We start from the raw sequence: 27660 nt of genomic DNA on the forward strand, positions 1-27660 counted from the left end.
TTAAAAACCATTTTTTTTGGGGAAAAAAAATTGAATAACGAGAAATTTGCATAAAAATGATCATCCCCTGGGTGCCTACGCACCCCTAGGGATGGTACGGAGTGAGAAAAAATAGTTTTATTTTTTTCCTACAAAAATTACAAGTTTTACCCCGATCTTTTTATTTTTTTGTACGTTTTATAGCGCCTGGGGGTGATCTACGCGTCCGGGAGGGGAATTTCCTGGCGTTGGAGGTTCCCCTGAGTGCCCCCAAGGCCCAGAAGCAAAAAAAAAAATTTTAAACCAATATTTCAGAAAAAAAAAATCTATACAGGCGAGAATCGAACCCCAGTCATTTATTTGACAAGCCGGCGCTCTACCGCCTGCGCCACTCGGCGCAAGCTAATCTTGCTGCAATTTTATTATATATAAAGGAAGAAGGAGCATTTTTTTGGTGATTTGCATGTTTTATTGCAAAACCGTCATTCCCCGGGTGTCTACGTTTCCCTAGGGATGTCAAGGAGTGAGAAAGAATATTTTCTTTTTTTTCCTAGTGAAATTACAGGTCTTACGCCGGTTTTTCTCTTTTTTGTACCTATTACGGCGCCTGGGGGGTGATCTACGCGTCCGGGAGGGGAATTTCCTGGCGTTGGAGGTTCCCCTGGGTGCCCCCAAGGCCCAGAAGCAAAAAAAAAAAATTAAAAACCATTTTTTCAGAAAAAAAAAAAATTGTAATTGAGGGAATCGAACCCCGAGAATTTATTCTTAAAGGGTCAGAGGGTCTCTACCGCCTGCGCCACCCGGCGCAGACAATGTTCATTACAATTTTATTGTATATAAAGGAAGAAAGAACATTTTTTTTATGAGAGTTTTATGCGCAACTCCCTCGCACAACTACTACTACGGAGCATGCCAAATACGATTTAGTACATAACCTTCAAATAAGTGCGATTTGAACGGACAATCGTCAACAACGGTCTCACGACATTCGTCTCCAAGAAAGGAAACTCCTGAAGTACAAAATGTCGACAGTACTACGTATCAAACGTCGAAAAGGCGACGAGCCTTGCGACGCCCTCCTCATCGCCTGCAAAAAAAGAAAAGTGGAAGAATCAGAGGCTGTTGGCCCTGACAAATTGGAACCACTCACTGCAGTTGTTAAATTCGCTGGAACTGTTCAGACTCAGGTATTTACCTTCGATTGCTTTTCCTCCCAAGCAGTTTTGCAGAATAATTTAATTGTGAATTGATATTTTTTGTCAGGACGAGGACTTGACCCACCACTTAACCAAAACATTGAGCAAGGAAGAGTTGCAAGCTAATTATAAACAACACAATGTTGACGTCACGACTAAATCGAGGGCTAAAAGATTGGAGAAGTCCAGGGAGGGTCGATACAGGGTTGTCAACTGCTATAGATCTCTGGGGGGTCCAGCAATCGAAGAAGTTGATGAGAGTGGAATGACTGTCATTGACGTGGAGGATTCAGTCTCGTGTCGAAGTAAACAATTTTCTAGTGCCCTGGTAAGTTTATAAAAGCAGCCAAATTGTTGTTAAAGGTCCAGAAATTTAATATCAAATGAGGCTCGAGAGATAAAACTTCAAAAAAAATCAAAGCATTTTTTGCACTTGAATAAAATTGAAATAATAAATAATTCCAGGGAACCGAATACGTTTACGATTTATACTACACTCAAACAAAGGAGAAACTCGAACCTGGCAATGACATTTCCATTCATTCACTGGATCAGGAACTTGTCTTCGACAATTACAGAGATCAAGCTCACAAGTCTGATGCCGGGGAGTCCGAGGACTCGAACTGCGAGTCAAACTGGAGGAACGAGTATCCGGATTCTGAGCACTCCGATAATTCCATTAACGAGGACGACATGAGAGCAGCTGTGTCAAGGTTGAAACTCGATGGTGATGATTCTGATCTGTCCACTGACGACGATTTCGTTTACGCTGTTAATGAGGACGACGTGGATAATTACGGTTACAAATACGCGAAGTACAAAGCGAGGATCAAGGAAGAACTCGGTGAGGATGACAGTGATTTGAGTGATTATAGTGAGGTCTGCATTGAAGACCCTGGTGATGAGGAAGAGTACAATAATCATTAATTTTTACTGAAGGTAAAAGGTTACTAGTTATTTCAACACGTGGAAATTCAACACACATTCAACTGACTTGTCGACAGTCTTTGGAATTAATTACGATTCTTGCTCTGCGAATTTTGTTATTTTATACATTTTTTTCACCGAGAAATTATGCAATAACTCGCTTCGTACGTCCACAGCCAATATTTATTGATTCTAAAGAATGTTGAATTTTTTGGATTGATATTTGCGTGTGTTGAATTGACGCGGAATCGAAAAAAAATTATTTTTTATTTTCCTACTAACCTTGTAAGAATAATGATGAAGAAGATGTATTTATGAAGTTGCTGGATAAACCATAAATAGTTAGGGCATTTCAAGTTATGAAAAAAGTGCCATTTCACGCAAATATCGTATGCCAAACCCTAGAGGACACGTTTTGTAAATAAAATTAAGTTTTGCATTCAACAATTCATTGGTTTTCGTCTTCTATCCATGAAATTAACGTGTACAATTAATTCCAACATAGATAATTGTCAAAATCATCAATGTAATCACAGAGCGTTTATTCATGATTTCCACAATTCATTCATAATAAAAAAAAGGAAAAGAAAGTGTGAGCACAGTCTCAACTGGACGTGCAACGAAAATACCCAAGGAACAGTAACATTATTTCATTAAAATTGCGCTCAAAAAAATTTTTCATTTCTCTCATCAATGAAATATTATCCATCATTTTTACCATATGATATGAGTACACTGCGTATACATGTAACACTGGCCTTAACTCTAATTTATACACATTGTGTGCGCTCGCCTAAGCCACAATCCGAGATTATTATTTAATGCATTAACTATTCGATTACAATTTCGGTGATTAAATGCTCTGGGCAAGTTCACAGACAGTTGTTGCACTCAGATCACAGACACTCCAATTAAAAATGTTTTTGTAACTGATTCTTTTTTATGTTGAACTGTCAGTCATTCTCGCAAGGCAATTGGCTTCTTGCATGATTTTTTTTTATTGCAAAAATTGATAAAGGATGAAAGTTTCATGAAAAAAAAGTAGACATAATTCTAACATATTTCACTTGCCCATGGAAACTTCAGACAGTATATATTGCGAGCGCAAACTAAATTTATTTATATTTATATAATATATTAAATGTTATATTGCAACGTAACTTAACAGATTCACAAGCTGAGATTGGTATCATTACAGGATCATTATCATACGCATTTTGTCTCGTTAAAGTGGTAATACTCTACTCGATTTTTCCCTCTACTGTACAACATTATACACTCACGTCGTCCATTACTACGATTTTTCCAACGTCTTCAGTGATTTTAAAATTCCAATTTGTTTTGGGTATGACGATTGATAAATCTAAAACTACCTACGAGATTATTTCGAAAGTCATGAGATTGCATACCCCGTCATTGGGTAGAATTAAAACCACCTCTGGGAGAAGAAAAGTAAACTGGAACCTCCCCGTTGCCCCCTCGTAATCGTATGTAACCGTCATACGTATCAATAGTTGCATTAATTTTATGTACAGGACGATTTGATCGATTAACCCTGCAATCTCCACGTCACGCTCATCTGCTCAATTCACAATTCTCCCCCTATATTTACAGATTCTCATAGTTTTCACTTATAAGTACGAACAATTCCCTGGATTCAACAAAAAAAATCAATGAAAATCACGCAATATATATCTTTTCACTAAGAAAATTAGTTCTGACGTATTATAAACTGGCAACAATTAACAGTCCTATGGTTGCTCGATCAGTGAAATATCACCATCGATTTCGTATTGTTTAAAAAAATTCTCCTCCTTCGAGTGAAGTGAAAAAATGGTAATTTATGCCCCAGGGGATTTCTTCACTCCACTCAATCGCAGAATTTAATGTTTGTCCTGTGGAGGCTGAACAAAGTGCAACTTCAAGCACTAATTACAAACAATTGCAGTCCCAAGCCCATCAATTGACATAAACACAATAATAATCAATCAATTAAATTTTTAAAAACCAGTAAAACAGTTCATCGCAGCCCAAAATAATTTAATTCAATGTCTGATATTGCACTTGTCCAGCTCAACACGACGTAAAAATTTAAAGTACCGAAGCCTCGGTCCTGGTCGAAGGGCTCGTCGTAGTGTGGCTATTCGAATTATTATTATTACTGTTTGAATTATTATTATTGTTACTAGCTTCACCAGCGTGACTGGAGCAGTAGAATTTTTTGTGTGCGATAAATGAGCTAAGGTAATTGAAAGTTATGTCACAAGAGCGACAATATCTCGGTCCTGTTTTGTTCGGATTAAGGCTCTCCTCCGGTGGTGGTGTTTCCTCCCTCTCCTGTTTGACTTTACCACCAGCAGTGGGTGTCGTTGACTGCTGTACCGGCGGTGGTGGAGGTGGTGGTAATGCTGGTAATGTTGGAAGTGGGCTCTTTCGTGTTTCACTTTTGCCATTCACTTGTACTTCCGTGGAAATTTCCTCAGGGGTTGTTGCTGGAGCTGGCTCGGGTGTTGGTACTGTTGCATCGTCGTCCAGTACACATGTAATGTAATTTTCCTCCTGGAGATTGGGGGAAGAAACATTGAGGATCATTGGAAAAAATGAGAGAGCAGAGAAGATGATTTTTTTTTTCATGTTTTCGTATTGATTCATAAAATATTATTAAAATGCTGTTCAAACCTGAAGATCAGCTCCTCGTTTTTCAAAATGCATTCTGATATGTGTCCTCATTCCCCGGAGTGTATTCCCTTTGTACCGACATATCGTACACCTGAATGCTTTGACACCTTGATGAGCATCCATGTGACGCTGGGCGGCGCCTGCTGTCGGACTAACAGCACCACAAACTGGACACCTCCACCCACCTGTCGGGCCACTCGAGCACGTGTGCGTACTGCCCGCCTCAATCATCGTCTGGAAATAGAAACAAGAAAATGTCTTTTACCACTGTGTGTGGGTCCATCAACGTTCCTGACGGATTTTTTGCAATTAAAATCCTTCAGATTCGAAAGAATATGGCTTTCCTACCTTGCACTTTGGACACCTGGTATGATGTTCCTGATTCTCAGGTCTCTTCGGACAGTAGAAAGCCTGGTGAGCCACCAAATTATCCATCGAAGCAAATTTAATTCCACAAGCAGCACAAATAAGCTGAACAAGTGGTGGAGAAGGTGTACCAGTAGGTGGTGGACTAGAAACAGTATTCTCCCTGGCCTGACAGTAATGCTTCTTATGTGCAACAAAGTTCTCATGCCTGCAGAATACAATATTGCACTCTTTACACCTGCTAACCCCCTGTTTGACAAGTACACCAGGAACACTGGGTACAGGAGGTGGGGGTAGTTCGGCAAGCCTGAGAGCGAGTTCTGTGGGTGGTACAGCACCGACTACCGATGAGCTCTGACTCGATGGTAGTGACCTAGTTCTCGGACTGACACTTCCCCGAGATCTGGGACTGCCAGCTGGTGCGGGGAGTGATGAGGGCGCAGGTGACACCCTGTTCTCCTTCTCATCCTGATGTACTGGAGAACGTCTCATGCTGAGATCCAATGGGAATGACCCTGTGGATGATGGTGATGTCGGTGTAACAGGTGCTGGTGGTACACTGGCAGGAGTCGCCCTCTTGTTAGCGACCCTCAACACCTGCGGGCTCTCCGTCGAGTTGGCGGTGAGTCCTCTGGTCATGGGCTGGAGGGAACCATTTGGCAGGAGGAAGCAAGCGGTGTCAGGGGCGGGTAGTGAAGGAGCTGCTAGGACCGAGGCGCCCCTCAGGAGAGAGCATGGAACGATGAGGATGGGATTGGTTGGCAGAGCTAGACAGGGCTGTGGTGGTGGTGAGTCCCCAGGGCTTGAGCTTGCTGGTGGTGAGCCTTTTGCTGATGAAACTGGTGTCGGTGTATCCTTGACGACGTGCCTGGTGCTGCAGTAGTGAGTCTTGTGGGCCCGATAAGTCTCCAGAGAACTGAATCTGATGTCACAATTTCGACAGTAACGCTCGGCCTCTTCGTTCAACGAACCATTTGACGTTGTGTTGTTGGTTATAACTGGAGTTGGGGCTGTTTGAATTGTTGGTGATGGAGCTGGGGGTGCGGGTGCTGGGGATGAGGCGTGCATCCTCATGTGACGATTGAGGGAGACCTTCTTGTCGGCTGAGTACGAGCAGTGGGGACAGGCGTAAGCTTTTCGCACTTCAAATTTTGTAGATTTTTCATCGTCATCATCGTTGGCACTTTCATCGTCAATTCGGGGTCGGTGGGCGCAGTAGAAGGTCCGGTGGGCCTCGAGGGTACTCGCTGAGGAGAACCTTATGCCACAGGGTGGACATATCAGTGGTATTGGACGAGATGGCTCGACTGTTATGGATTCCTTTCCATCGGTTGGTAGAACGAAGAGACGACCGGCGGCTATCGCGTTCTGAAGACCCGGGGGAAGAGGTGGAGTTGGCTCTGCTCGGGGCTCCGGGGGTGATATGCTGTCGGGTTTGATGGTGAGGGCTGCTACAGTTGCTGGACGAAGGGCTGGATCAGTGGCCAGGCTGGCATTTAATCGTAGCCGAGGAATGCAGTCGTCATCGAGACGGAGTTTCTTCGGTTCTGGATCCTCTGAACGAATTGACTCATCTGAGGATCTACGAGTGTCTCTTCGTCGCAACGGGCGATGATCGATTTCCTTCGGTGAGGGTGAACTTGTCTTTGGGTCGGGACGCACTGGCTTCGAAGTGTCTCTGCTGCTTCGTGATTTCATTCCCCGTTTGAGACTCTCAAAGTCCTCAGCAAAACTGTTGATACGTTTTCTTGCATCGTCAGTGAGGGTTGACAGACGAAAACGAAAGTCTTCAGGATTGCTGTTCCCCAGTAGATTCTGGGGGATTGTCAGTCTTGGGGGTGGTGGCAGGCTGTTGTCCTCCTCCAGGTTCAACGGCGCTGGACTGGATACAGCCGAGCCAGGACCGTCCACTCCACTGCTCACCGACGGTGTCTTCTCGGAGTCGCTCCATTCCTCATCTTCCCCTAAAACCGAAATAAATTAAATTAGTTAACAAGGGGATCGGTGATCCCTGTGGATGACTATTAGATTACATTTGTCCGTTCTCTGAGGCACCGTCAACTCCCGGGAGAGAATCATAATCGATGAGGGGATATGGACACCGAGAAAGTTGGAAAAACTTGGAGATCCGGAGTGGTAGACGCTCAGATCCCCAATGATCATTTTCATCTTCCATCAGTCTCATCCCTACCCGGGGTATTCTCCCCACCCCTGTCTAGCTTCTCCCCACTCTATGAATTCTCACTTCACCATACGCATGTCCCTACGCTCAACTATTTCATAGCCCTTCGAAAACTCCCCTAGATGTTCAGCTCGTGAGTGATAAAACTAATCGCAAAGACGATCTTCAAAAATAGATAGGATAAGTCAATCAATTTGTCTTAAAACCCATTGACTGCCAAATTTTTTGCTGATCCCCAGCGATTTTAAATGCGAAAAAAATATGGATTGAAATTAATTCCAAATGAGTCTCCATAATTAAAGCTGATCCCCTTGTATTCCCTGAATATGAGAGACACTGATCAACACAAAGCAAGAGTTGACAATGAAGACCTTCATCGTCAATCAGACAGACCCCAGCAATTCACCAAATGCTTTTAATTGTCAACCGTTAAAGGTCCGAAATGATCCCCAGAGAGATTGTCCTCTACCCTCCATGATTTCTCCAAACGCCTCACCATCTCCATCCACCACCCTAAAACACATGTAGCCATACTCGTTTCCTAGTCCATATCCATTCTCCTGATCTCCCATGGTCCGTAGTTGGCATGTTCCTGGCCTCTGTAAATAAGCAGTCATCGATGGATCTCACCAGCGGTTTAGAGACCCACAGTTCAGCATTTGAACTCCAATACAAGTGTACAACCGAGACACATAGCAGAGTTTAAATGCCCCTGAGGCCATTCTTAATTGCATGTGCATGCAAACTGATCCATTCCCTCTCCCTCTCGCCCTTCATACGATGGAAGCAGCTGAGGGGTTGAGGGGGGGGGCTGGAGTGAGTGAGAGCTTGGAAAACAAGTACATACACCCTTTCACGATGGTGAGGTGGTGGAGGGTGAGCAATATATCTCAATGCAGTGGAACGAGAGAGAAGGGATGCAGGGATGAAAGGGTAGGGAGGGGGGGAGGGGAGGAGGGGAGTTACACGGACGCCATTAACATATCCACACGCTGATAAGAGTTTCTCGGAACCGATACTGCGTCGGACCGTATACAGGCATTTTTCTCTCTTCCTCATTCCTGGCTACGCTCTTTCATTTCACTGGGATTTATGTATTTCGACACATCGATTGACGCGGGATGGGGGGTGGGTTGGGGTTGACAAGAGGACGAAAGGAATTGTCTCATCAAATTTTATGGATTTTGAGGAATTGAATGGTATTGATCAGCAAGTCCAGGATTACTGAGTGTCTGGTACGTCTAGCGATGAACGAAGAGACAATCAGAGAGGTGATAGGGTCCAGGAGAAGAGTTGTTGAAGGCTTTTTGCTGCCCTTTCCCTACCATGATAAATCATTATTTAAAGTCCATCATGTCATATGGGAAAGAAAAATCGTAGACAGTTGAAAGGAATCTTATCAACAATTCCCTCATACAATCGATAGGAAATGGAGCTTCCTGTTATCTTCCAACTAAGACAATTGAATGAGGATTCGAAGGGCGATAGGCGACGCTCCTACAAAATCAAACCGATCTTATCTTCGATTATCCCATGCCCTGACCGATTCATCAGCCCTGGAATAATTAGAAATCTTGAATGAAACAATCAGGTCCTTCATATCGTTCAACATTAGAGGATGTCCTGTCATCATATCGAAAAGGGGAGACCTATCGATTCTGGTCAGAGGACAGTGGTTACCAAGGAGCTTCCTGATATCCTCCAGATAATAGATAACGAATTAGGGGTCGAAGGACGATGAGCAACATTTATACAAAAGTAAAGCAATCTTATCTCCAACTCTGCTGGACACTGACTAATTCATCAGGCGAAATAATTGGATAAACTCCAGGGAATCAATGATTCAAGTGCTTCTAATGCACATCCCGATGACAGGCAAGAAGTGTCTATGTAAATCCACCTCAGATATCCTTTCTCGTGACGTGGTGCTCAAAATAGAGGTGAATTAACAGTGGGTAGAGGGGGGTGGGTATGAGGGGAATCACACGCGAGACGTTTTAAAAAGCTACGAAGAGGAGTGAATCTTCTCACGGAGGCACGACCCTGGTTAGTTGTATATATGCCCTCCTCCTCATCTTGAATTTCTCCTCCTCGTTCTTCGGCTTCTTGCCTTGTGCTCTACACGCGCTGAGATATGCTAATGCGCCGTCCCCAGCGATCGTGACACCGTTCCTGCTAAGTGAGAGCTCAACAGTCCAAGACTTGGCGAGCTTCTTCTCGACCTTTTTTTTTTCTTGATCATTTCAGTAGTTTTGTTTTGAAGGCGCTTTTTTTTTGGCATCAACAGTCGTTTTGCTTATGGCTGGTGCTGCTGGCAATGGAGCATCTTCATCTAAACCTTCCACCTTTCCACCAGGTTGACTGGAAAGCCCAGGACCTGGGGGACACCGAGATGACGATGTCTTCATTGGTAGAGTACCTTTAAACTGAGATGATGCACACGTGTGTGCACTTGGGATGATTGTTTCTCGATTGGAATCAAGGAGTCCTGATGAAGAAGTGAAGGTGGGTTCATGAATAATGTCCGGAGTCAAACGGTAGTTGGTTCTTGGAATAAAAGGTACGGATGGAGGTTGATTTTTTCGTTCAAGGGTAATGCTGATGGAAATCTAACCACCGGCATTGCTGATGGTTTTACGTCTTGTTTTATATGGTTTAATGATGTATGATTATTTTAGATTGCCAGCTGGAGAAGCTGTTCATCGTGGTAAATTTCAATTGAGAGATGATGAATCATTCTGGAGAAGTCAGTGATAAGGAAGTGCCAAAAATTATACGAATTCTTTGACTGCCAGCTAAGGGAGTCTTTCATCGCTGATATCTCGAGAACCAATGATGCGATTTGGGTGAGTCAGCTTTCATTTTAAAGTCTGATAAAATATCTGGAGAATGAAAAAAAAATCTGGAAATTTCACTCAGCCATTCCTGGGCATTCCATGATGGAATATTCCCTGTCCTGTTCGTTCGGTAAATGGAACTTTAATCGTAAATCCCTTGGTTTGTCGTAATATGAAAAATAATAACGACGAGGGGATTATTATTATCTTTTAGTCACTTTCTTTGTCATGACTGTCTGGATAATTTTCCCGAGAATTTTAATGCCCATTTGAATGGCCGATTGTGACAATTTATTCATGAAGGTTTATAAGTGTTTTTTAATTGTCTCGTGATGACAATAGGTACACCCCCGAGGTGTTGAGTTTTATTATGGTCGTGAGGCGACCATATACAGATGTTAAACGATGCAAGGATTCGCTTATCTCCTCTTCTCTCTTCTCCGTCGTGTACATCTCGTTATAAAAAATATCGTGGTAGAGGGAGGGATTGGGGGGGGGGGGAATTATAAAACGGAGCAGGGGTATTGCACACGTAGTTCATGGGCTTCTTCGAATAAAACGAATCGAATTAACCCGTTGTGACCCACGGTAGATCGACGCCATTTGAATACTCCCTGGAATATTGCATTCCTCGTTCATCATGTCGGTGACGCACATTTGTATGACTCCAGTGGTAAGGAATAGTAGAAGTTGAAGAGACAAATTTACTTGGGACATTGTGCGGTGGAATACGCGTTAATAAATGTTGACAACATTATTTTAAAATGACTCTGGTATTTTTCATAATTTTTTTCAAGGAAATTTCCTCAAAGAAATTTTTTCCCAGATCGAATTCAACGATTTGACCTGGGAAAATGTACTCAACTAAATTAATTAAACAGATTGATGAATAGTGCTTGGATTTAAATTGAAAGACAACGACAGACACTAGCTCCCTTGAAAAATTCATTCCTCAGAATAATCAATAATAAAAGTTTTTTTTTTTTTAAGGAGAATCCGAATAAAATGAAATATTCGATGGAAGACGAGTGTCAGTGGTGGTGCGCATTGAATATGCAGTGGCTTCGAGGATGGTTTATACGTGTTACCGATTAAGCCACGAGATGGGGTAGTCATTAAGAGATAAAATCCAGTTGACACTGTCGAGACACTTCAATGAGATAAAAACATTCCCCTCCCTCGTACCGCCACTACTTATTATGTTAAATTGAAATTTTCATCAAAGGAATAATTTTAAAAGACTTTAAACTGCAACTAAAAACGATTATTTAAATTTACAATTCACCTTCGACATGGAGGCAGAGAAGGGGTTGAATAAATACCGAAAAAAGGTGAGAATAAATTTTGAAAAAAAATAAGGGAGTGTTCAAAACTCGCTCAACTAACGTCTGGCGATTCTAATCTCACATTCCCGCGCTGCGTGCCTAATTAAAGATCGATATCTCTCGATATTATTGCACTTCCCTTTCACCCCTCTCGGTCGAAAAGCCCCGGTTTGTGTTGCTGTAACGTTTGCCCTCTCTCTCCTTCACTCTTGCCGCCTTGTAACCCCCCCTTTTATCACACACCTCACCCCCTAGCAGGTTATTAAATTCTGTTTATCGCTGGGTGATCTCAACCCGGGCCCTGGTCCTGCATTTCGCTATCTGATTCGTCCAGCCTCTGGCCCTCGTTACCCTCCCACCACCCGACCTTACCCTCCACCATCGTCATTTCATTCTAGATATTCTTCTCATATTTTATCATCATCTCGTCCCGTTATCTGTGTCTCAGCACTAGTTTTTCCGCTGATTAAAAATTATTAATGATGATTTTACAATTTTTGATAGGGGATGAAGTCATTTATTTTGAAAAAAAAAAATTCCCAGACAAGTCGACCCCCAATTTCCAAAAATCATGAACCAGTTAAAACTATTATTAATAATTTAGTCAACATTCATCTCTGTAATCCACCCTAACCCCAGAAAAAGTGGTAAAAAAAAATTTCAAGTGGGAGTAGGTAAAAGAGCAAAGATGAATCAGAGAAGAGCAGTCGGCTGGTTGCCTGGTGGTATTGCTGATAAAAATCTCCCGCCAACCGAGCGACATTCGAGTTCCAAGTTGTTACAGTTGGAAGCTCGCAATAAGGCCCCTGGAAGGTGAGCGAGAGGTGTCCCGAACGCGGGGACCAGATACGAAATCTGGCGTGTCTGTACCGTGTTGTCTTGCCATTCGCGGTGAAGTGTGGAGGCAGGAGGGGGATGAAAGGAAGGGGGGGGGGGAGTTTGGCTGAAGCTGACCGATCTCCAGTGGACGAATGAGAGTAAAAAATTTGCGAGGAGCACCACCGAAGGTAAATAAATGGGAGAAAAAGAAATTTAATGTATGCACGTCAGGCCTGACTTCGTTCTGTATATATCCGAGAAGGGGGCGATAATTGCCCAGGACACTGTGGGCTTCTGTCCAACGACTCTGTTCCTTCACGTCTCAATGCTTGGGTTATTCTACCGCTCGTTGGTGCACACATTCCGATCAACAATTCAACATATCAAAAACATCGAGATGTTTGAGAGGTATTCGTGGAGTGGAAGGGAGAATTAATTAGTTGTTGATGACAATCAGATTTGTTTATCAATTTTCTTATGGACAAGAAGAATTTTGGGAGCGAAGGGCCCAGAAGGTTCAGACAAAAATCAGAGGTTGACTTGAGCGAGAAAATGACAAAATTGTTGTGTAAAAAATTGTGAAACACTCGAAAGGCTAAAAATCATTTGTTAATGTCCAACAGACGATTAATTTTTTATGTATTTTGTTACCAATAAGTTTATTATGCTATTACGAGTGGATAAATGTTTAAAATGTATGCAGGTAGTGTTGCAATAACTTGCAATAATTATTACGATTGTGTAAGGGCCCAAGTCTTCAAAATTGTACCCAAAACCCCCGAAAATTTAATTTTAAACCCCCGTATTGTACCGTAATCATTAATTTCAATGTCACACATCGCTTCCATCTCTCCAGCGCGGGTCTAAAGTTTCTTTTCGCGATAAGGTATATTTTACCAGGGCCATGATATCTATCGATAACACAAGCGACCGAAGAGGGTGAAGACGGGGGGAGGGGGTGGAGAAGATGAGGAAAGCGTGGAGGAGGCGTGTTATATCAACGTTGAAGATAGCCCCTGGTTGAGTGAGCGAGGTGAAAGAGCTTTCGACAGTGACACACACTCACTTCGAGAGCAGAAGAGAGATAAAAAAAAAAAAAACATCGATTATGATCCCTGTCGCATGGCTAAAGTCAAAGTTTTTACGATAGATAAGGAGGGAGAGATCACGGCACGTGAATGGCGAGCTGGAGATAACGGAGGCATGACTACTTGTCTGTGTGTGGTGGAGGTCCAGTGGAGAATTTTTATTTTTTTATCTTCGAAAAAAAAATAACGGAAATTCCGGGAATTCCTTTCACGTTTTTCTTAGTCGATTGATTTTCTGGTTTGAATGCAATTACCAGCGTCGGTGGAGAATTAGTTGGGAATTTAATTTTCAGTTGAAAGAATTTTTTCACGTGATGAACTGAATTGTGAATGACAATTTTATTGAACGAAAAAAATTTGTAACAAGTTAATTTATTTTCTTCGTTACTGGGGCTTTGATTTATTTTATCCCATCAAAGATATTCAACTAATTCCCTTTGTTTATATTCACGTTTTTATGTTCAATGTAGTTTAAATGCAACCTCACGACGCTGGAATATTTTTTAATGTCCATAAAAATGGCGACATTTTTTTTTTAATGTGTTATAAATTGTCCCAGCGAGTGTACAAACACCGAGTGTCCCCCTGAGTGCGTTATTCTTACGTCAAACGGGCGCAACTTATGACGGCAAATTGTTGGAAAGTCACGGAGACGCAATAACCCTCGCATTGTGCAAGCATTATTTATTGTCATCTGGTTTTTCACCGGATTCTCATAAATAACATCGCAATGTCAACTAAAATTATTCTATTAACGCCATTCAAGAAGATATTTTCCTCAGCAGTTTGTTATGTCCGCCCTAATAAAAAAATCCCCACCCCCACGACTTTTAATCACTTCATATCAACATAAAAAACAATAAAACAAATTGTAATGTCAAATAAAATTAAAAATTATGCAAATAAATCCAGAATTCACCCCACCCTCCCAATAAAATCCTTTTTCCTATTTTTAATTCTCAAATTAATCTCCGCTACTCTCGACGGCTGTCAAAGCCCTCACGTCGATTGAATAATTTACCCCTTCTCTCCCTACGATAAATGGTACTTTGGAATGTAACCCATTGGAAGTATGAGCATAAACCACAGGTACTCTCGGTGGATATCAGTGGCAGAGGCCATCGGTATATGCCTATCGGAAATAATTACTCCCCGTGAAAAGACTGAGTGAGAAAGTGAGGGGGAGGAGGGGACGTTATCACTGGACGATAGGGCGAGAAGGTACATCCCGGGAGAAAATGCATACTCTGCAGTGAGGGGTTGAGGGAGGCGTTGGAGCGAGAGAGAAAATTATTTTGATAATATATTTTTTTTTATTTCATCCTCCGGGAGAATGGAAAGAAGAAGGCGTTTGTGGATAAGTGAGCATAAGTGACTCGGCTGCATATACCCCACCCTCCACCTTTTTCCAAGAATCAGTATTTATTGTGACGCGATGAGATAGCGGTCATTGCATGTCCAAACACGTTGGTATACACGTGTACCTGGTGCACTCTTGGACGAATTATGGTTTTCAATATGACGGCTTTTTTGGTATCTGTTGTCCATGGCTCCTACCTCGCGCTTGTTTTTCACTGTTTTTTCCTTTTTCGGGGAGGATTTTTTTTTTTTAACCGAGGGGGACTGATAAGTTGTCTCGCCGGAGGCCTCGTAAAGCCGCTAAAAGGATTCTTTCGTTGGGATTTTCGGGTGGAGAACCACCAGCTGTACGGTGAAGTCTCTCCCTCGATCAGTCGACGATTTTCACGGGTGAGTCAGTGAGGAAATATTTTTATGAGTCTGTGCTAGTGCTGGGGAATTTGTAGAATTGGAAAATAGAAATGAGAGATTAAACTATTAATTAATCAGTCATTTATTAATTATTATTAATTTTTTCGAGCGCCCGAGAGCGATAGGATAAACTCACTTTCTCCGAATGAAGAAATACTCGTAAAATTACCGGACATTTTCCCCTTTTTTTCTCAATTCCAAACATAAAATATTGAGTTTAAAGTTGAGGGAGTCACAGTTTAATCCTCCGGTGAACTGAGACACCCCCTCCGCAGCTCGATATTGTTTAACTTGGCTCGTTATCGCGCGATGCACTCTCTATAGCCATCTCACCTCCCGGGTAGTGGTGGTGCTCTCTTGGTTCCCCAAGGGAGTCCCCTCGGAAGATAGAGAGAGCAACACACACACACACATTCACACAAGGCGTCGTCTAGGTTCGTGAGGGGATGGGAGGTAGGGGGGGGAGCTTTGGAAGAAGGGGTGAAGTGGAGGGAGTGCTGCATTCAGCTGATAACGCCTCTTGGTTACTGATAACGCCGCTGGCCAGGCTCTCTCACACACTACAAACCCCCGGAGTTGAAAACCCTTCTCCCTCGAATGCTACCGCCTGGTGAATATTGCAATCCTTGGAGAAGACCATGGAGCCATAAAAACTGGACAATTTTTACTTCACCAAATTTTTTTATGAATTTTTATTCTCAATAATTCATAAAAAAAAATGATTTTTCAATTTTTTATTTCCTCACGTGACCGTAAAATCATTAAATTAAAATCAAAAAATTCTTACGATTCCCCACGTGATCATAAAATCAAAAAACAACCCCTCATATCACACCCCTTCGCCCTCGACTCCAGAAATAAAATTAAAAAATGAAAAATCACTTTCACATTTTAATTTTTTTTTATTGACTTCGGCTCGGGGGGGAGATGATGATCGATTCGGTGGTTACGGTATCACCCGACGATCCAAATATTTGGACACAAGAGCCATCCGAAAAAGAAGAAGATAAAAAAAAAAGAAAGAAATATTGAGAGAACGAGATCTCGAATTCCCGAGGATGGGGACGCACTGACGTGTGCGTTGGCCGATGGTCAGTCGATGAGGGGCTCAAGTCGGTGGTCGTGGACGAGTGATTGATGAGAGGAGCGGGCTAATGAGGAGCTGGCCAGCAAGACGGCATCACGATAAACAGCCACACAACCATCCTCGTTGGAGGGGTTTTTTTTTTTCATTGCAACACCTCGTCTCATCCCCCTATCGCTGAGTCTCGGGGGTTATCTGATCCAAGTGATCATCCCCACTTCATTGCGGTAGAAAATGGGATGAAAAATTTCGAAAAACTGTCCTCACTCAACGACACCATTAATTGTATCATCATGGGGCCTCACCCCCACTTTTCCAGGTGTTTAATAATTAATTTTTAATTAATCTCCTCAACTCGTGAGGACAGAAATGAAATTGATGAGTTTCATTGACGTTATTGTCTCAGAAAATTCATAAATTCCGCAGAAAATTGAAAAATTGTTGTCCCAAATAAATTATTTGATGAACAATTAATTTTTAATTTAGTTTTTCCCTCGATTGACGAATAAATTAATCGCCCAATGTGGCTTTCACCCCCGAACTGATGAACAATATGACGTCCCACGTATTCAATTGCTCGCAGTGAAAAAAAAAAGGGTTTAGGAAGCTGGGGAAAAGGGCGGTTGAGAGAGAGAAAGGTGTGGGCGATTCTCCTGGGTGAGGTGGGTTTATAATAAAGCCTGCGGTGGCCAAGATAGGTAGCAGCCGTTATCGTCCCGGTCCAGCGTTCGAGTCTCAGCCGCAAAAGCTTTCCACGAAACGTGGAAAGCTTCTCTCCTCGCCTCTGTGCGATATATACTCATGCACATTGAAATAACAATGCGGTTGGATGAGTGAAGGTCGAGGAGGGGTGGAGGGTGGTTTAGTCTAGAGATGAAGACAGCTGGATTACCCCCAAAAAAAATGACACAAAAAAATTTTTGAGATCGAAAAAAAGTCTGGAGATGACATCAGAATTTTTCTGGATATTTCCACACAGTTTATGATATATGTAAGCAACAAATACCTCTCCAACCTGAATATTTAAACAAACAAAAACATTCGACTCAAGAAAAATACTCATTAGACCTTCGAGAGTTCATTAAAATCCCCAGCTCCATTCAACTTCATTAAAATATATAAATTAAAATATCTAGATGACATTGTGATGCAAATGCATTTCCACGGAGAAGAAGGAGGTTAATATATGTGAAGAAAAAAAACGTGAAAAAGCTCCGGTCGTGGTAGAGAAAGAGAGAAAAGAATTGTGTATTATAACGTAGAGTGGCGAGTTATCAGGAATCGTGTCATTATCGTGGTCTGGGATCGCCCGGGCCGCTGCTAACCTCTCAGCCACCCCCGTGGGCTGCAGTACCCTCACAAGCCCCCCCCTCTTTCCCCCTCACGACCCCACTGTACCGATAACGAAAGGGTTATCACGCTACCTCTCCCACTCCCTCCCCCTAGACCAGCTCGCTGAAGAGATTATTATTCTCTCGCGTTTTTTTTTTTGCAGTTCGTTTTTTTTCCATTCTTTCCTCTCCCCCCCTCCCCCCTCGGTCCGCTTCTGAGCCCACGATTACGATCCCTTTGACTCCGGCCACTTTACTGCCCACCGTGCGTCGCATACAAAGACTGCATTGTTTTGTACGGTAATTCTTTGAGTTGTTATTCTACACCTTCGAGTGAATCATTTATGAATAATTGGAATTAAACGAGTGATTTTGATGATAAAAATTTACTAGGAAGTAGCAGAAAGTTGAAATAGTCAGCCAACAGAGGAAATATATGAATTAATTAATATTAAATGATGAATTTGTCAAAGTTAATTAATAAAGTTGGGAAAATCATGAATTACGTCATGTGATGGGGTAATTCACTGGTGAACGTGAGATACATTCGATATCTCGATCATTTTGGTTTAATTAATTATTTAATGTACATTCGAGAGTGGAGTTGATCGAGGGGGGGGGGGAGAGGGGGTGGATTGTGGTGTGTTTAAACAATTACAGAGTGGTGTTTAATCCAGTGGATATTAGTCACGATGAAAACCTATTACCGTTCGATATTTTTAACGTTCGTATCGATATCGAGGATCGACTTCCAACGTGCGTTTTATACGAACCGATGTAATTATGTAATGTAAACGTTTGAGCGGAGAAAACTGGGTATTTAATGATGTGAGTTGAGTGATTAACATCTAACATCTGCTCAGTCAACAATTTTCATTGGAAAAAAGTCAGGAAAATGTTTGTGAAACGAGAACATTAATTATTATCGTGATCTGTTGTCAATTTTTTCACGAAAATTGCAGGGTCTACTTGAAAAATAAATTATTACTGATAATTAATTTATAATTCATCGACAGAGGTAGTTACAGTAATACTCAACATGCCCCAAAAGAATTTATAATCACTTCTCACGTACGTCAGTGGTCACCAGTGATAAGACAAAAAAAAAAATGATAAGTCGATTGCACATTAACGTAATTCTAACGAACGTAATAATTACCGTGATTCGGTTATTATCAGTGTGTGCATGACGAGAAGATAGTGATAATAAAAAAAAATCGTGATGATTTCTCGGCAAATGTGTGTGAAGAAATGTTAAAAAAAATGTGGAATTCAGATTAACTTCTTTCGAATGAAAAATAAATAATTTTTTATTTCTTATTTTTTTTTTAATTTAAATATCGGACACTGCCAGATTTACATTCGTCCTGTTAATGGGCGCAAATTTACTTTCAGGCCTGTTCGTTATCGAGTCGGGTTTGAGATTCACGAGGCTACTCATTTCATCACTCTTCTCACCTTTGCATATCCAATACACAGACACCAACCGGGTGGATAACAAACTGAGTGAATTTTCATCATGATTTTCGGTCTTTAGAGACTGAATGTAGTGAAATTTGTAATAAAAAATATGGAAAACAAAATAATAAATATCGCGAGCCCCGAAAAAATTCTTTCTTTCAACCCCCTCATCACATAAACATTTTTCTACACTTCCCAACCCCTCAATCCGCCATACAAATAAATAAATAAATAAATAAATAACTCTAGGTCCAGTAAACAGCCCATAACCTGCCCTCTGCGATCCCAAAACTTTCCCCCAATTATTATTAACAAATTTCTCTTCGTAAAATATTCACCAGTGAAAATTCTCTAATGAAAACCCTTCGCCCTCATCCCCAATGAAAAACTATTCTTCTCGACTAAAAAACCTCCCCAATCAGGCCAATAAATATTCCCCCACCGATTCAAGATTCATCCCGCGATGAATAAGGAAACTACCCGAGGAAAATTGATTGGCCCCAGGTGAATCGCAACCTGGTACACGGCTTTTGCAAGCGAAAAGACGTACCTCATGCCCACATGTGTGGTGCGGTATATTTTCCCCCATCGTGCGAGAGAGCATTCGTCGTTGGATGGGAACAAATTGCGTACAAGCGAAACCTCCATGGATACGATCCAACCAGGAAAAAAAAAAAAATTCACTTCATGGGCTTTCTCAGGTGAGTTGAAAAAGGAGCCGAAGGTAACAGAACGAGTTGGAATATCACCATTGAAAAGTGAGACAAAATTCAGTACAAAAACCATTGGTTTAACAAGGAGGTGAATAAATAACAAGAGATGGAAGTTAAAGTGAGAAAGAAAATACGAAGAGGTGGATAAAACATTCTCGTGTATCAGAAGTGATCTCCCTGCGTATTTCCAAACAATGCGGAGACCGAGCGAGAATCGCATCGCCTTTGGGGATCGGTGGAAGGTTGAGGATCGGCTTGGTACTTGGGAAAAACAAAATATAACCATTGAAAATAAGAATAAAAGATCAATTCAATGGGTGGATGGAATGAGAGTAAGAGGAGTGCGATGAATCGAAGGAAAGGTGAGAAGGTAAACGATTGGTCGATACTTGGATGCATTGAAGCCAATCGGATTGCTGGGGCAGGACTTGTGGACTATTACTTCACCTCGTCTTTATTCCTGAGGTCTATCGACAAGTGAAGGGAATTTTTGGATTAGCTCCCTAGACCCTTCACCACTTCCCAATCAACGAATTTGCAACAAAAAATTATTTTTCCTCAAATGAGCTCGAAAAAAAAAATTTCAAAAAAATTATTTTGTTGTAAAAATGGCACCACCGGGCAGTGACATTCTAGCAAAAGGACTCTGGCATCCCTACATGGCCCGACGATCAGATTTTTCCCCTTCGTATTATCCAAATTCAGAGACTCTCGGAAAATAATCGAAAAGGAGAGACCAGAACCCGATGAAAAAAAAATAAATAAATAAAACAAAAACCATATGAATGCGAATGCGGAGAATCAATGTACCATATACCGTACGGGTTTCTCCCATAAATCTTCTGGTCGCTACTGGGTTACACCCCTCGTGTTTCTCCACGGTTCTGCCTTCATCGTTTAATGACACGCCGCATGATCGTCCTCGCTCCAGGGCCGGAATAAAAAAAAAAAAAGGTGTAATGTAGTTGGAACGCGAGCAATAAAAGTGATGATAAAAATTCTATTGACGAGTCATCGAGTTGGCATCTTATCACATTCCAGCGCAATCTCTTTCTCTTATTCTTGTCGAGTCGTTCATTAATTGCTGGATATATATTTTTTTTGTTTTTCCACCCGCACGTCTACCGTGTGCGTTAGTATCTTTATCGTCTCGAGGAATTTACGGGCGTGATGGATCGCTGTGTGTGCGTAGTCTCTCATGAGCTGAATGCAATGAGCCTCTCCTCATAAATAAAATAGTAAAATGACACTGTACAGTGGATTTTCAACGAAGATTGGCCAATTTATCCCTCGATAGCGACAAAAATTGACGAAAAAATAAACAAAACTTGAAAATTAAATTTAAATCAATGGAATTTAATTGTAAAAATCAATCGAAGTGGCTTCCAATTAATTTAATTGATGAAATTGATCTTTCGTTTTGTTCATTACCCTAATTAAATTCTGGTACTGAATAAAATAAGGAAATGACAGTGTTCAATCTATTTTCCACGAAGATTAACTCATTTGTCCCTTGATGACGACAATAATTGATGAAAAAACACGCGAAACAGGAAAATATTAATTAAATAAATAGCTCCGATTAAAATCAACAGTGTAGAGTAACTGACAAATCGATCCCAATTAAAATTCCCACCGCCTATAAGACCTCTTTCTTTATCCAACGCGTTTAACTTCATCTCTCCCTTCGCCGTTGCGAAGTAGTGAGACACAGGGAGGAGGGCCCCAGGACCAGTTTCGGCCAATTAAGTTGTAGTCACCCAGGAAACCACTCTCTTCTCACCTCCAACCCTCGGGTTCCAATCGTTAAATTATCGCTGTTTCCCACCTTCACACCCATACCCCCAACTTCATCCACCTTCTTCATATCGAACCGATGCTAACCCAGATCTTGAGGAAGAGGGTAATTGCAGGAGGTGATATTTTCACCAAAATTGGAATCGTAGAATTTAATTTGTCAAAATAAATAATAATTTCCCAGTAAACTTCTAAAATACGAAAATTTCATTAATTTCCCACCGCAGTTTTTCTCAAATATCTCAAAATCTATAAACAATAGAAAAAAAATCATTAGGACCTTTTTCGTAGGTCATACTTCCCCCTACAAAAACGCTCCTCACAAAAATTTCGCCATTTCCCCTCATTTTCGAGATATTTACGACACAACAAGACGAGGTGAATTAACCCACCCCCTCACAACTATTTCACATTTGTTGTTATAATTCAGATGTTAATCCTTTGGTTTTTCGGTCCAATCGCATTCATCCCTGTCCCGTCAATCCCTCAGAAATCCCGGGAGGGTTGGAGACGTGAAAAAGAGAGCGCTAGATGAAGGAAAGGGCAGGGTGGGTGTGGATAAAGCTTATCTCAAACGGGCAGACGCGTCACAATCGATATATCTCGCGGAGTTTCATCTCATCCTTGGTATATACCCGAGTGGCACGGCTATATGACTGCCATTCTAATACCAATCCTTCATAAAAGTGAGTGGAACGAAGACAGAGGTGGATGGATTGATAGCAGTCTCCAAATGTATATCGCTATCGATACCTACAATATAAAACTTATATGTGCGGTTTTTAGGGGGGAATGAATTCTCGAGGAGAGGAAGAGAAACGTAGGGAAAATACTGGCTCTCCCCAGCCAGACACAAAAGATCAATTTTAGATTCGAAGCCATTTATAACTTCCTCTAATATGGCAAGTGATAGTATCGTTCGCTCATTCCCATCACCCCCCCCTTTTACCCCTTCAAATATTCCATTTCTCTCGATGAAATAATAAATTTATTCATTCGTTTAAACATGTGATTAGTCTTTCCCTAATTTTTTTACTCTAAAATAATAATTCTAATATGACAAGTGATAGTATTGTTCACCCATTCCCATCCCACCCCCCTCACCCCTTTAGATATTTTTTTTCCTCTAAAATAATAATTATTGTCTATTTTTCTTGATTAAATTATTAAAATAAATAAATAGAAAACAACCCTCGTCAAAATGACTAAAAAATCCAACTGCCATCACCCCTTGTTCCCCTTTAATTGATAAATAATAGTTCTCCTCAAGGTGTCCACAGTTGATCATAAATATTCACGTAAACAAGTGACACTCACACCCCCCCCCCAGTTCCGTTATCAGCAAAGCGCAGCGTCGTCGACGCGTTATATACATCTATATGTAGGTAATACAGCCCTGCCAAGAGGTGAGACTTGTCGCCCAACTCCTTCAAAACCCCACCCCACTACCCCCCAGTCGTCTTTATCACAGAAGCAAGCGTCTCGTTATCAGGCGCCCATTAGAATATCTAAATACCACCCCAGTGTACCTCAAATCGGATAGGGGTAGGGCCCGTAGGGTACAACTGCACGCGCAGGCTACTCGATAACATTTTCCACCCCTTCAAACCCCCCCCCCCTCACCGAGCAAGACAAACTTGCTTGATACTTATTATATTGCTTGTGAGGTGGCTGGAGCGACTCATGATGCCCTTGATATGAAGGCAGTTACTCTTTTGTCTGCCCAGGACGACCAGAATAACCGCTTAATTAACGGGTTTTTTTTTTCGTCCTGGAGAGGGGGCTAATGTGTAATCTTGAAAGAGACGAGTTGAATTGCGGGAGTGAGACTGGCTTGTGCCTGATAAGGGTTGAAGAGGTGTACAGGGGGATATTTTCATTGGATCTAGACTCACCGCTGGCATATGCCTGTCATTTCGGGGGTTGATGGGGTTGACGGGGTCTCGGGAGAGATATCGGTAGGTAATGGCTTTGGACACTTACCTGGAACAGAAAAAAAATTAATTATTACATTTAATGAATTAGATAATTAGTAAATAGTCAATTAAAATCAATTAAAATGAGTTTCCATCAACAGAAATGAATTTCCCAGGTCTCTGAGGACCTTGTGATGTCACACCCCTCACAAATCAATTTTTTTAATTTCCCCGAGCCTTTGGATTCCCTCAATTTAACAAAAAAAAGTCTGAAGGGAGGGATCAGTTGAAATAACCCATTGGAATAAATCAACAATGAGATCTTAATAAATGCCCTGTGAATAAGAGAATGCCTGATAAAAGGAGTAACAGAGAAGCCAGTGGTTATATGTATATAACGTCGGAATGGTTGGTAGGCAGCTAATATCCTCCTGGTCGCTATCCCTAGGCTCATCTCAATAAATTCAATATACTTGTGGAAATCGGTGAGGGGAAGGGCTGGTGAAGGGCTGCAGTGAGAAGCCCAACCACCCCCTCCAGCCAGTAGCAAAGTGGACTGAGTTGTCCCAGCAAGTATCCAACCTCTCTCATCTCGATCCGTTTCCACTTCTCACACTCTCACCATCCCCCTACCGACGGAGATGAGCTGCCCCATCCACCCACGTCTGCCTCATCCACCCTCAACTCACTCTAGCCTTTCAGAGTTGTGATAATGTATCAGTTATTGATTCACTTAGTAATGAGCTTTCAGTCAATTCAGGTTTCGAGGGGTGAGAAATATTTTTTTTTTGCTTTTGGGTTCACTGATTTTTTTTTTTGATCAGTTGGCAGTGGTGGGGGATCTGTCAGTTTGTTAATTTATAAATAATTAAAGTATTGTGTGAAAATATTGGGTGGGGGATTTTTTTTTAATTTTGGGGAATATAATATTTTATGAGGAAAAAAATAAAAAAGTTCAATTGGGATATTTCTCCGGAGTGAAGGCAGTCTCGTGAATTTGAACCAACTCGATAAGCCCAAAACCCACTATACGGTTGATGCAGAACGAATGCCCGATCTTTCGCATTAGCACAGAGCGAGTGTCGGTTTTTAAGTGGCGATAAGTCTCATTCGCCTTCCCATCGGATTTTTGGTGAAGGTATAAGAGGTGGTGGGAGCGACCTAACTAACGACTCGATGAAAAGCTCGTTTTGGCAAGCACACTGGTGTCTACCTTCGCCTGATAAAGTTTGCGATATTAGAACATTCTACTTTCTCAATTTTTTTTTTTTTTAACTGAACGTAAATTGTCGAAATCTTCTTTTACTTGATTGCTAAGAAATTACCTCTCGCCACTGTACCTTATCGAGACCACGGTGATATATGAGCGATAGCATAATTCAGAGGAGAGCCCATTGTCTCATATTTTATATTATTATTATTATTCCAAGAAATAAATAATGAAATAAAATGATGAGAACAATTTTGTGAGGGGAAAAAAATTGAAATGGTATTTTTAATTCGCCAGAATAATTCGAGAAAAGAACGAGATAACGGGAATAAATCATCGGTTTTCCCCACATCCTCAGAGTAAGAGTAAGAGAGAGTGTTAGAGAGGTGTGAGAATGCACCCCCGATTTTATTCGGTATCTCCAGAAGAGGGCCGATACGGAAATAGGTACGTTATACCACCCCTGAGATACAAAATCGTACATAAACGTTTGAATCGTCCATGTATTAGTGTTACAAAAGTGGTAAAACGTACATACCCACCAAGTAACAACATCCCCAACCCCCCACCAACACTTTACCCATTTCCCCTATCTGTTTTGGTACCTTCAACACCGATTAATAACGAGGCGTCGTTACACCCCAGTTGTGTGATAAGAGAGACTCTTATTTTTCTTCCTGTCGATGCCGTGTAAAAAAAAAATATTTCTCCGGGAAATCATAGAGGGAAAAATATGCGTCAATTTTCAGTACAACTTATTACCATAATTTTCGCAAAAAAAAATATTTTAATGACTAATTAAATATCTGGGACTAAAATTAATTGTTTTTCGAGCGGAAGATCAGTTGATTGATTCACTCATTCGAGGGAAAATGACGTTCCATTTGTTTTGTTCCTTTTTAGATTGAGGAAAATTGTTTAAATGTTATGAGGAAGCACCAATGACAGATAAACAAAATAAAAAATTGTAGAATTGAGATTCCTGAGGGTGGGGATAAGGTGGTATGAATGAAGGCTTGATACAACCCCCTGAAAGTTGGTAGCTGGCTCTCTCCGACGGCAGGGGTGGCTTATCGCGAAGCGCACGCGGTCGCCACCGCCAGTCACCACCACCTCACCCCCTTTTTCCACCCCTCGTCAGTGAAATTCTGGTGAATATAACGGTACTATTTCGAGGAGAAGAGTGAAAAAAAAACCGCTGACTTGTCAATACATTTGAAATTAAAAAAAAATTTAATAAAAGTTTGTTATCATTATCAATAACCAATGGATTTTCCTAATTCATTAACTAATTCATTAACTCAAACAGACGATCAGGACACAAACAAATAAATTATCCACTTGGACAGAATAAAAAGTTAAAAATAATCGTTTGAACTGAAAAAATCCCTCGAAAATCGATCTTAAAATAATTGAAACATTAATCCCTTAAATTAATCCCCAAATAAGAATCTCCTGGGAGGCGGATGAGGACAGGATCCACACATACGTGTTGTGTGTAGACAGATTGGTTAAGGTGAAACGTGAGGCTTGTGGTGTATCGACGGGTAGGTGGGGACAGGATGATCCTCACCGTCGATATCGCAAAAATCACCGGAGTAAAAAAAAAAATCCCGGGGAGAGAAAAAAATAAAAGGGGTTGGGATGGGGGTGAGGTGGGATGAGGGGATACCTCAGTGCCTCTCTCCTCGTCTCTTCTCATAACTTACACGTTGTGTACTGATCGTCCTGGCAGGCCGTGGCCGCGAAACGACGCGAGGAGTCGCCTTATGCCCTTATCGATGATCGTCATCTCTTATTCCACCGTAGCTCGAGTGCGGGGGGTTTGAAAACCTCAATCCGGGGAGAAGATATTCCCGATTCAACTCAACGCTGTTTCAGATAATTTTTTTACCTCATTTTTTCAATTTTATTCGATTTAATTTAATTTTTATTATTTTAATTTTAAAAAAGGGAAATTTTATTGACATTTTCCTTCATTATTTCCTCAAAATTTCCTGATATTCAATGAGAGTTGTTTTTTGACCAAAATTATCAACAAATTCACTCCAAAAATTCTAGAGTTTGAAGTAAAAATAACTGAGGAATATTTAAACAATAAATTCAAGTGAAATTTCGCACTATTTATTTACAATTCGTCCAAAGTGAGATAGAAAGGAGTGAGGAAGGGAATTGGCTCCCCCGAGGTAGATCACGATGCCAGGTGCGGAGGAAGAAAGAAAGAGGACGCTCGTGATCCAATGGAGATACAGTAAATTTTTAACTTTCGCACACATATAAGCGGATCGAGAGGAGAAACGAATAAAAAAAAAAAAAAAAACCCCGAGGATTCTCCTTTCCTCGACCACATAACCTTCCATCTCGCTCGCTATCGTCGGTCTCGGGCTCACCCTGATCTCAACCCCACGTGTACGAAACCACAGCGGTATATAAGCGAACCCGAGATGCCCTCCTCGAGATACAAATGGGTACCTATGCAACCTGTTATTATACATTGGCCTATACAAACAACGTGTTAATCGACAACATTTTCACTTTATTCCACCTATTCGAGGGTATGGTAGAGACCAAATACCATCGATTATTCTGGATCAATAATTTTATCAAAAGAGGGAGAGAAATAATCATTAAAAATTGTGGTGCCACTCGCACACCTCTCAAGACATAAAACATAAACGAAAATTCCCTGTGGACCATTTTTAGTTGATTGAGTGGTACGTCAAAATATCAGGACATGATAAATGTTAAATGATAAATTATAACATTTATTTTTTTTAATTTTTGATGATTTTCTACGGAATTTGTTGACTTGTCTCGTCATCAACCCGAAACGCCCACTGATTCACTCGAACCTTGACCCCCCAGCTAATTGCTGTTGGTTCTAGATCAGAGGATAGGATATCCGATCCCCCTCTGCACTCGAGTACATGTGGATACTTCATTTAGAGCCGGAAGGCATTGGCATACCGTGTGGATAAAA

General features: G+C 41.4%; 2 protein-coding genes across 6 annotated transcripts in view; one reads left to right on the top strand and one right to left on the bottom strand.

Moving 5' to 3' along the window:
- The first annotated feature begins 900 nt into the window (after nt 1-900).
- Nucleotides 901-2549, top strand: LOC135171287 (probable RNA polymerase II nuclear localization protein SLC7A6OS). Its single transcript, XM_064137738.1, has 3 exons — nt 901-1166; nt 1243-1503; nt 1641-2549. Exons 1-3 carry the CDS (start codon nt 1002-1004, stop codon nt 2100-2102), a joined length of 888 nt encoding a protein of 295 aa, XP_063993808.1. The 5' UTR covers nt 901-1001; the 3' UTR covers nt 2103-2549.
- A 62-nt stretch (nt 2550-2611) lies between these two features.
- LOC135171266 (zinc finger protein ush) overlaps nt 2612-27660 on the bottom strand; it is a 72937-nt gene continuing 47888 nt past the window's right edge. For 4 of the 5 annotated variants that reach the window (XM_064137698.1, XM_064137696.1, XM_064137695.1 and 1 more), the window contains 3 exons: nt 5130-7111; nt 4782-5015; nt 2612-4661 (listed from right to left, as the gene is read on the bottom strand). In XM_064137698.1, coding sequence (XP_063993768.1) covers nt 4194-4661; nt 4782-5015; nt 5130-6845 — 2418 coding nt within the window. In that variant the 5' untranslated portion in view covers nt 6846-7111 and the 3' untranslated portion in view covers nt 2612-4193. Of the gene's footprint in view, nt 4662-4781; nt 5016-5129; nt 7112-23449; nt 23538-27660 lie in introns of those variants that run through there. The other variant, XM_064137697.1, reaches the window with a different exon arrangement.

Source organism: Diachasmimorpha longicaudata, chromosome 19 (assembly GCF_034640455.1).
Source record: "Diachasmimorpha longicaudata isolate KC_UGA_2023 chromosome 19, iyDiaLong2, whole genome shotgun sequence".
NCBI lineage: Eukaryota > Metazoa > Arthropoda > Insecta > Hymenoptera > Braconidae > Diachasmimorpha > Diachasmimorpha longicaudata.

What these genes read in the sequence shown, in the direction of transcription:
- LOC135171287 (XM_064137738.1), top strand. Translation starts at nt 1,002, where the DNA reads ATGTCGACAGTACTACGTATCAAACGTCGAAAAGGCGACGAGCCTTGC. An exon ending in CTGGAACTGTTCAGACTCAG is followed by an intron (nt 1,167 to 1,242) that starts GTATTTACCTTC and finishes ATTTTTTGTCAG; the next exon opens with GACGAGGACTTGACCCACCA. An exon ending in AACAATTTTCTAGTGCCCTG is followed by an intron (nt 1,504 to 1,640) that starts GTAAGTTTATAA and finishes AAATAATTCCAG; the next exon opens with GGAACCGAATACGTTTACGA.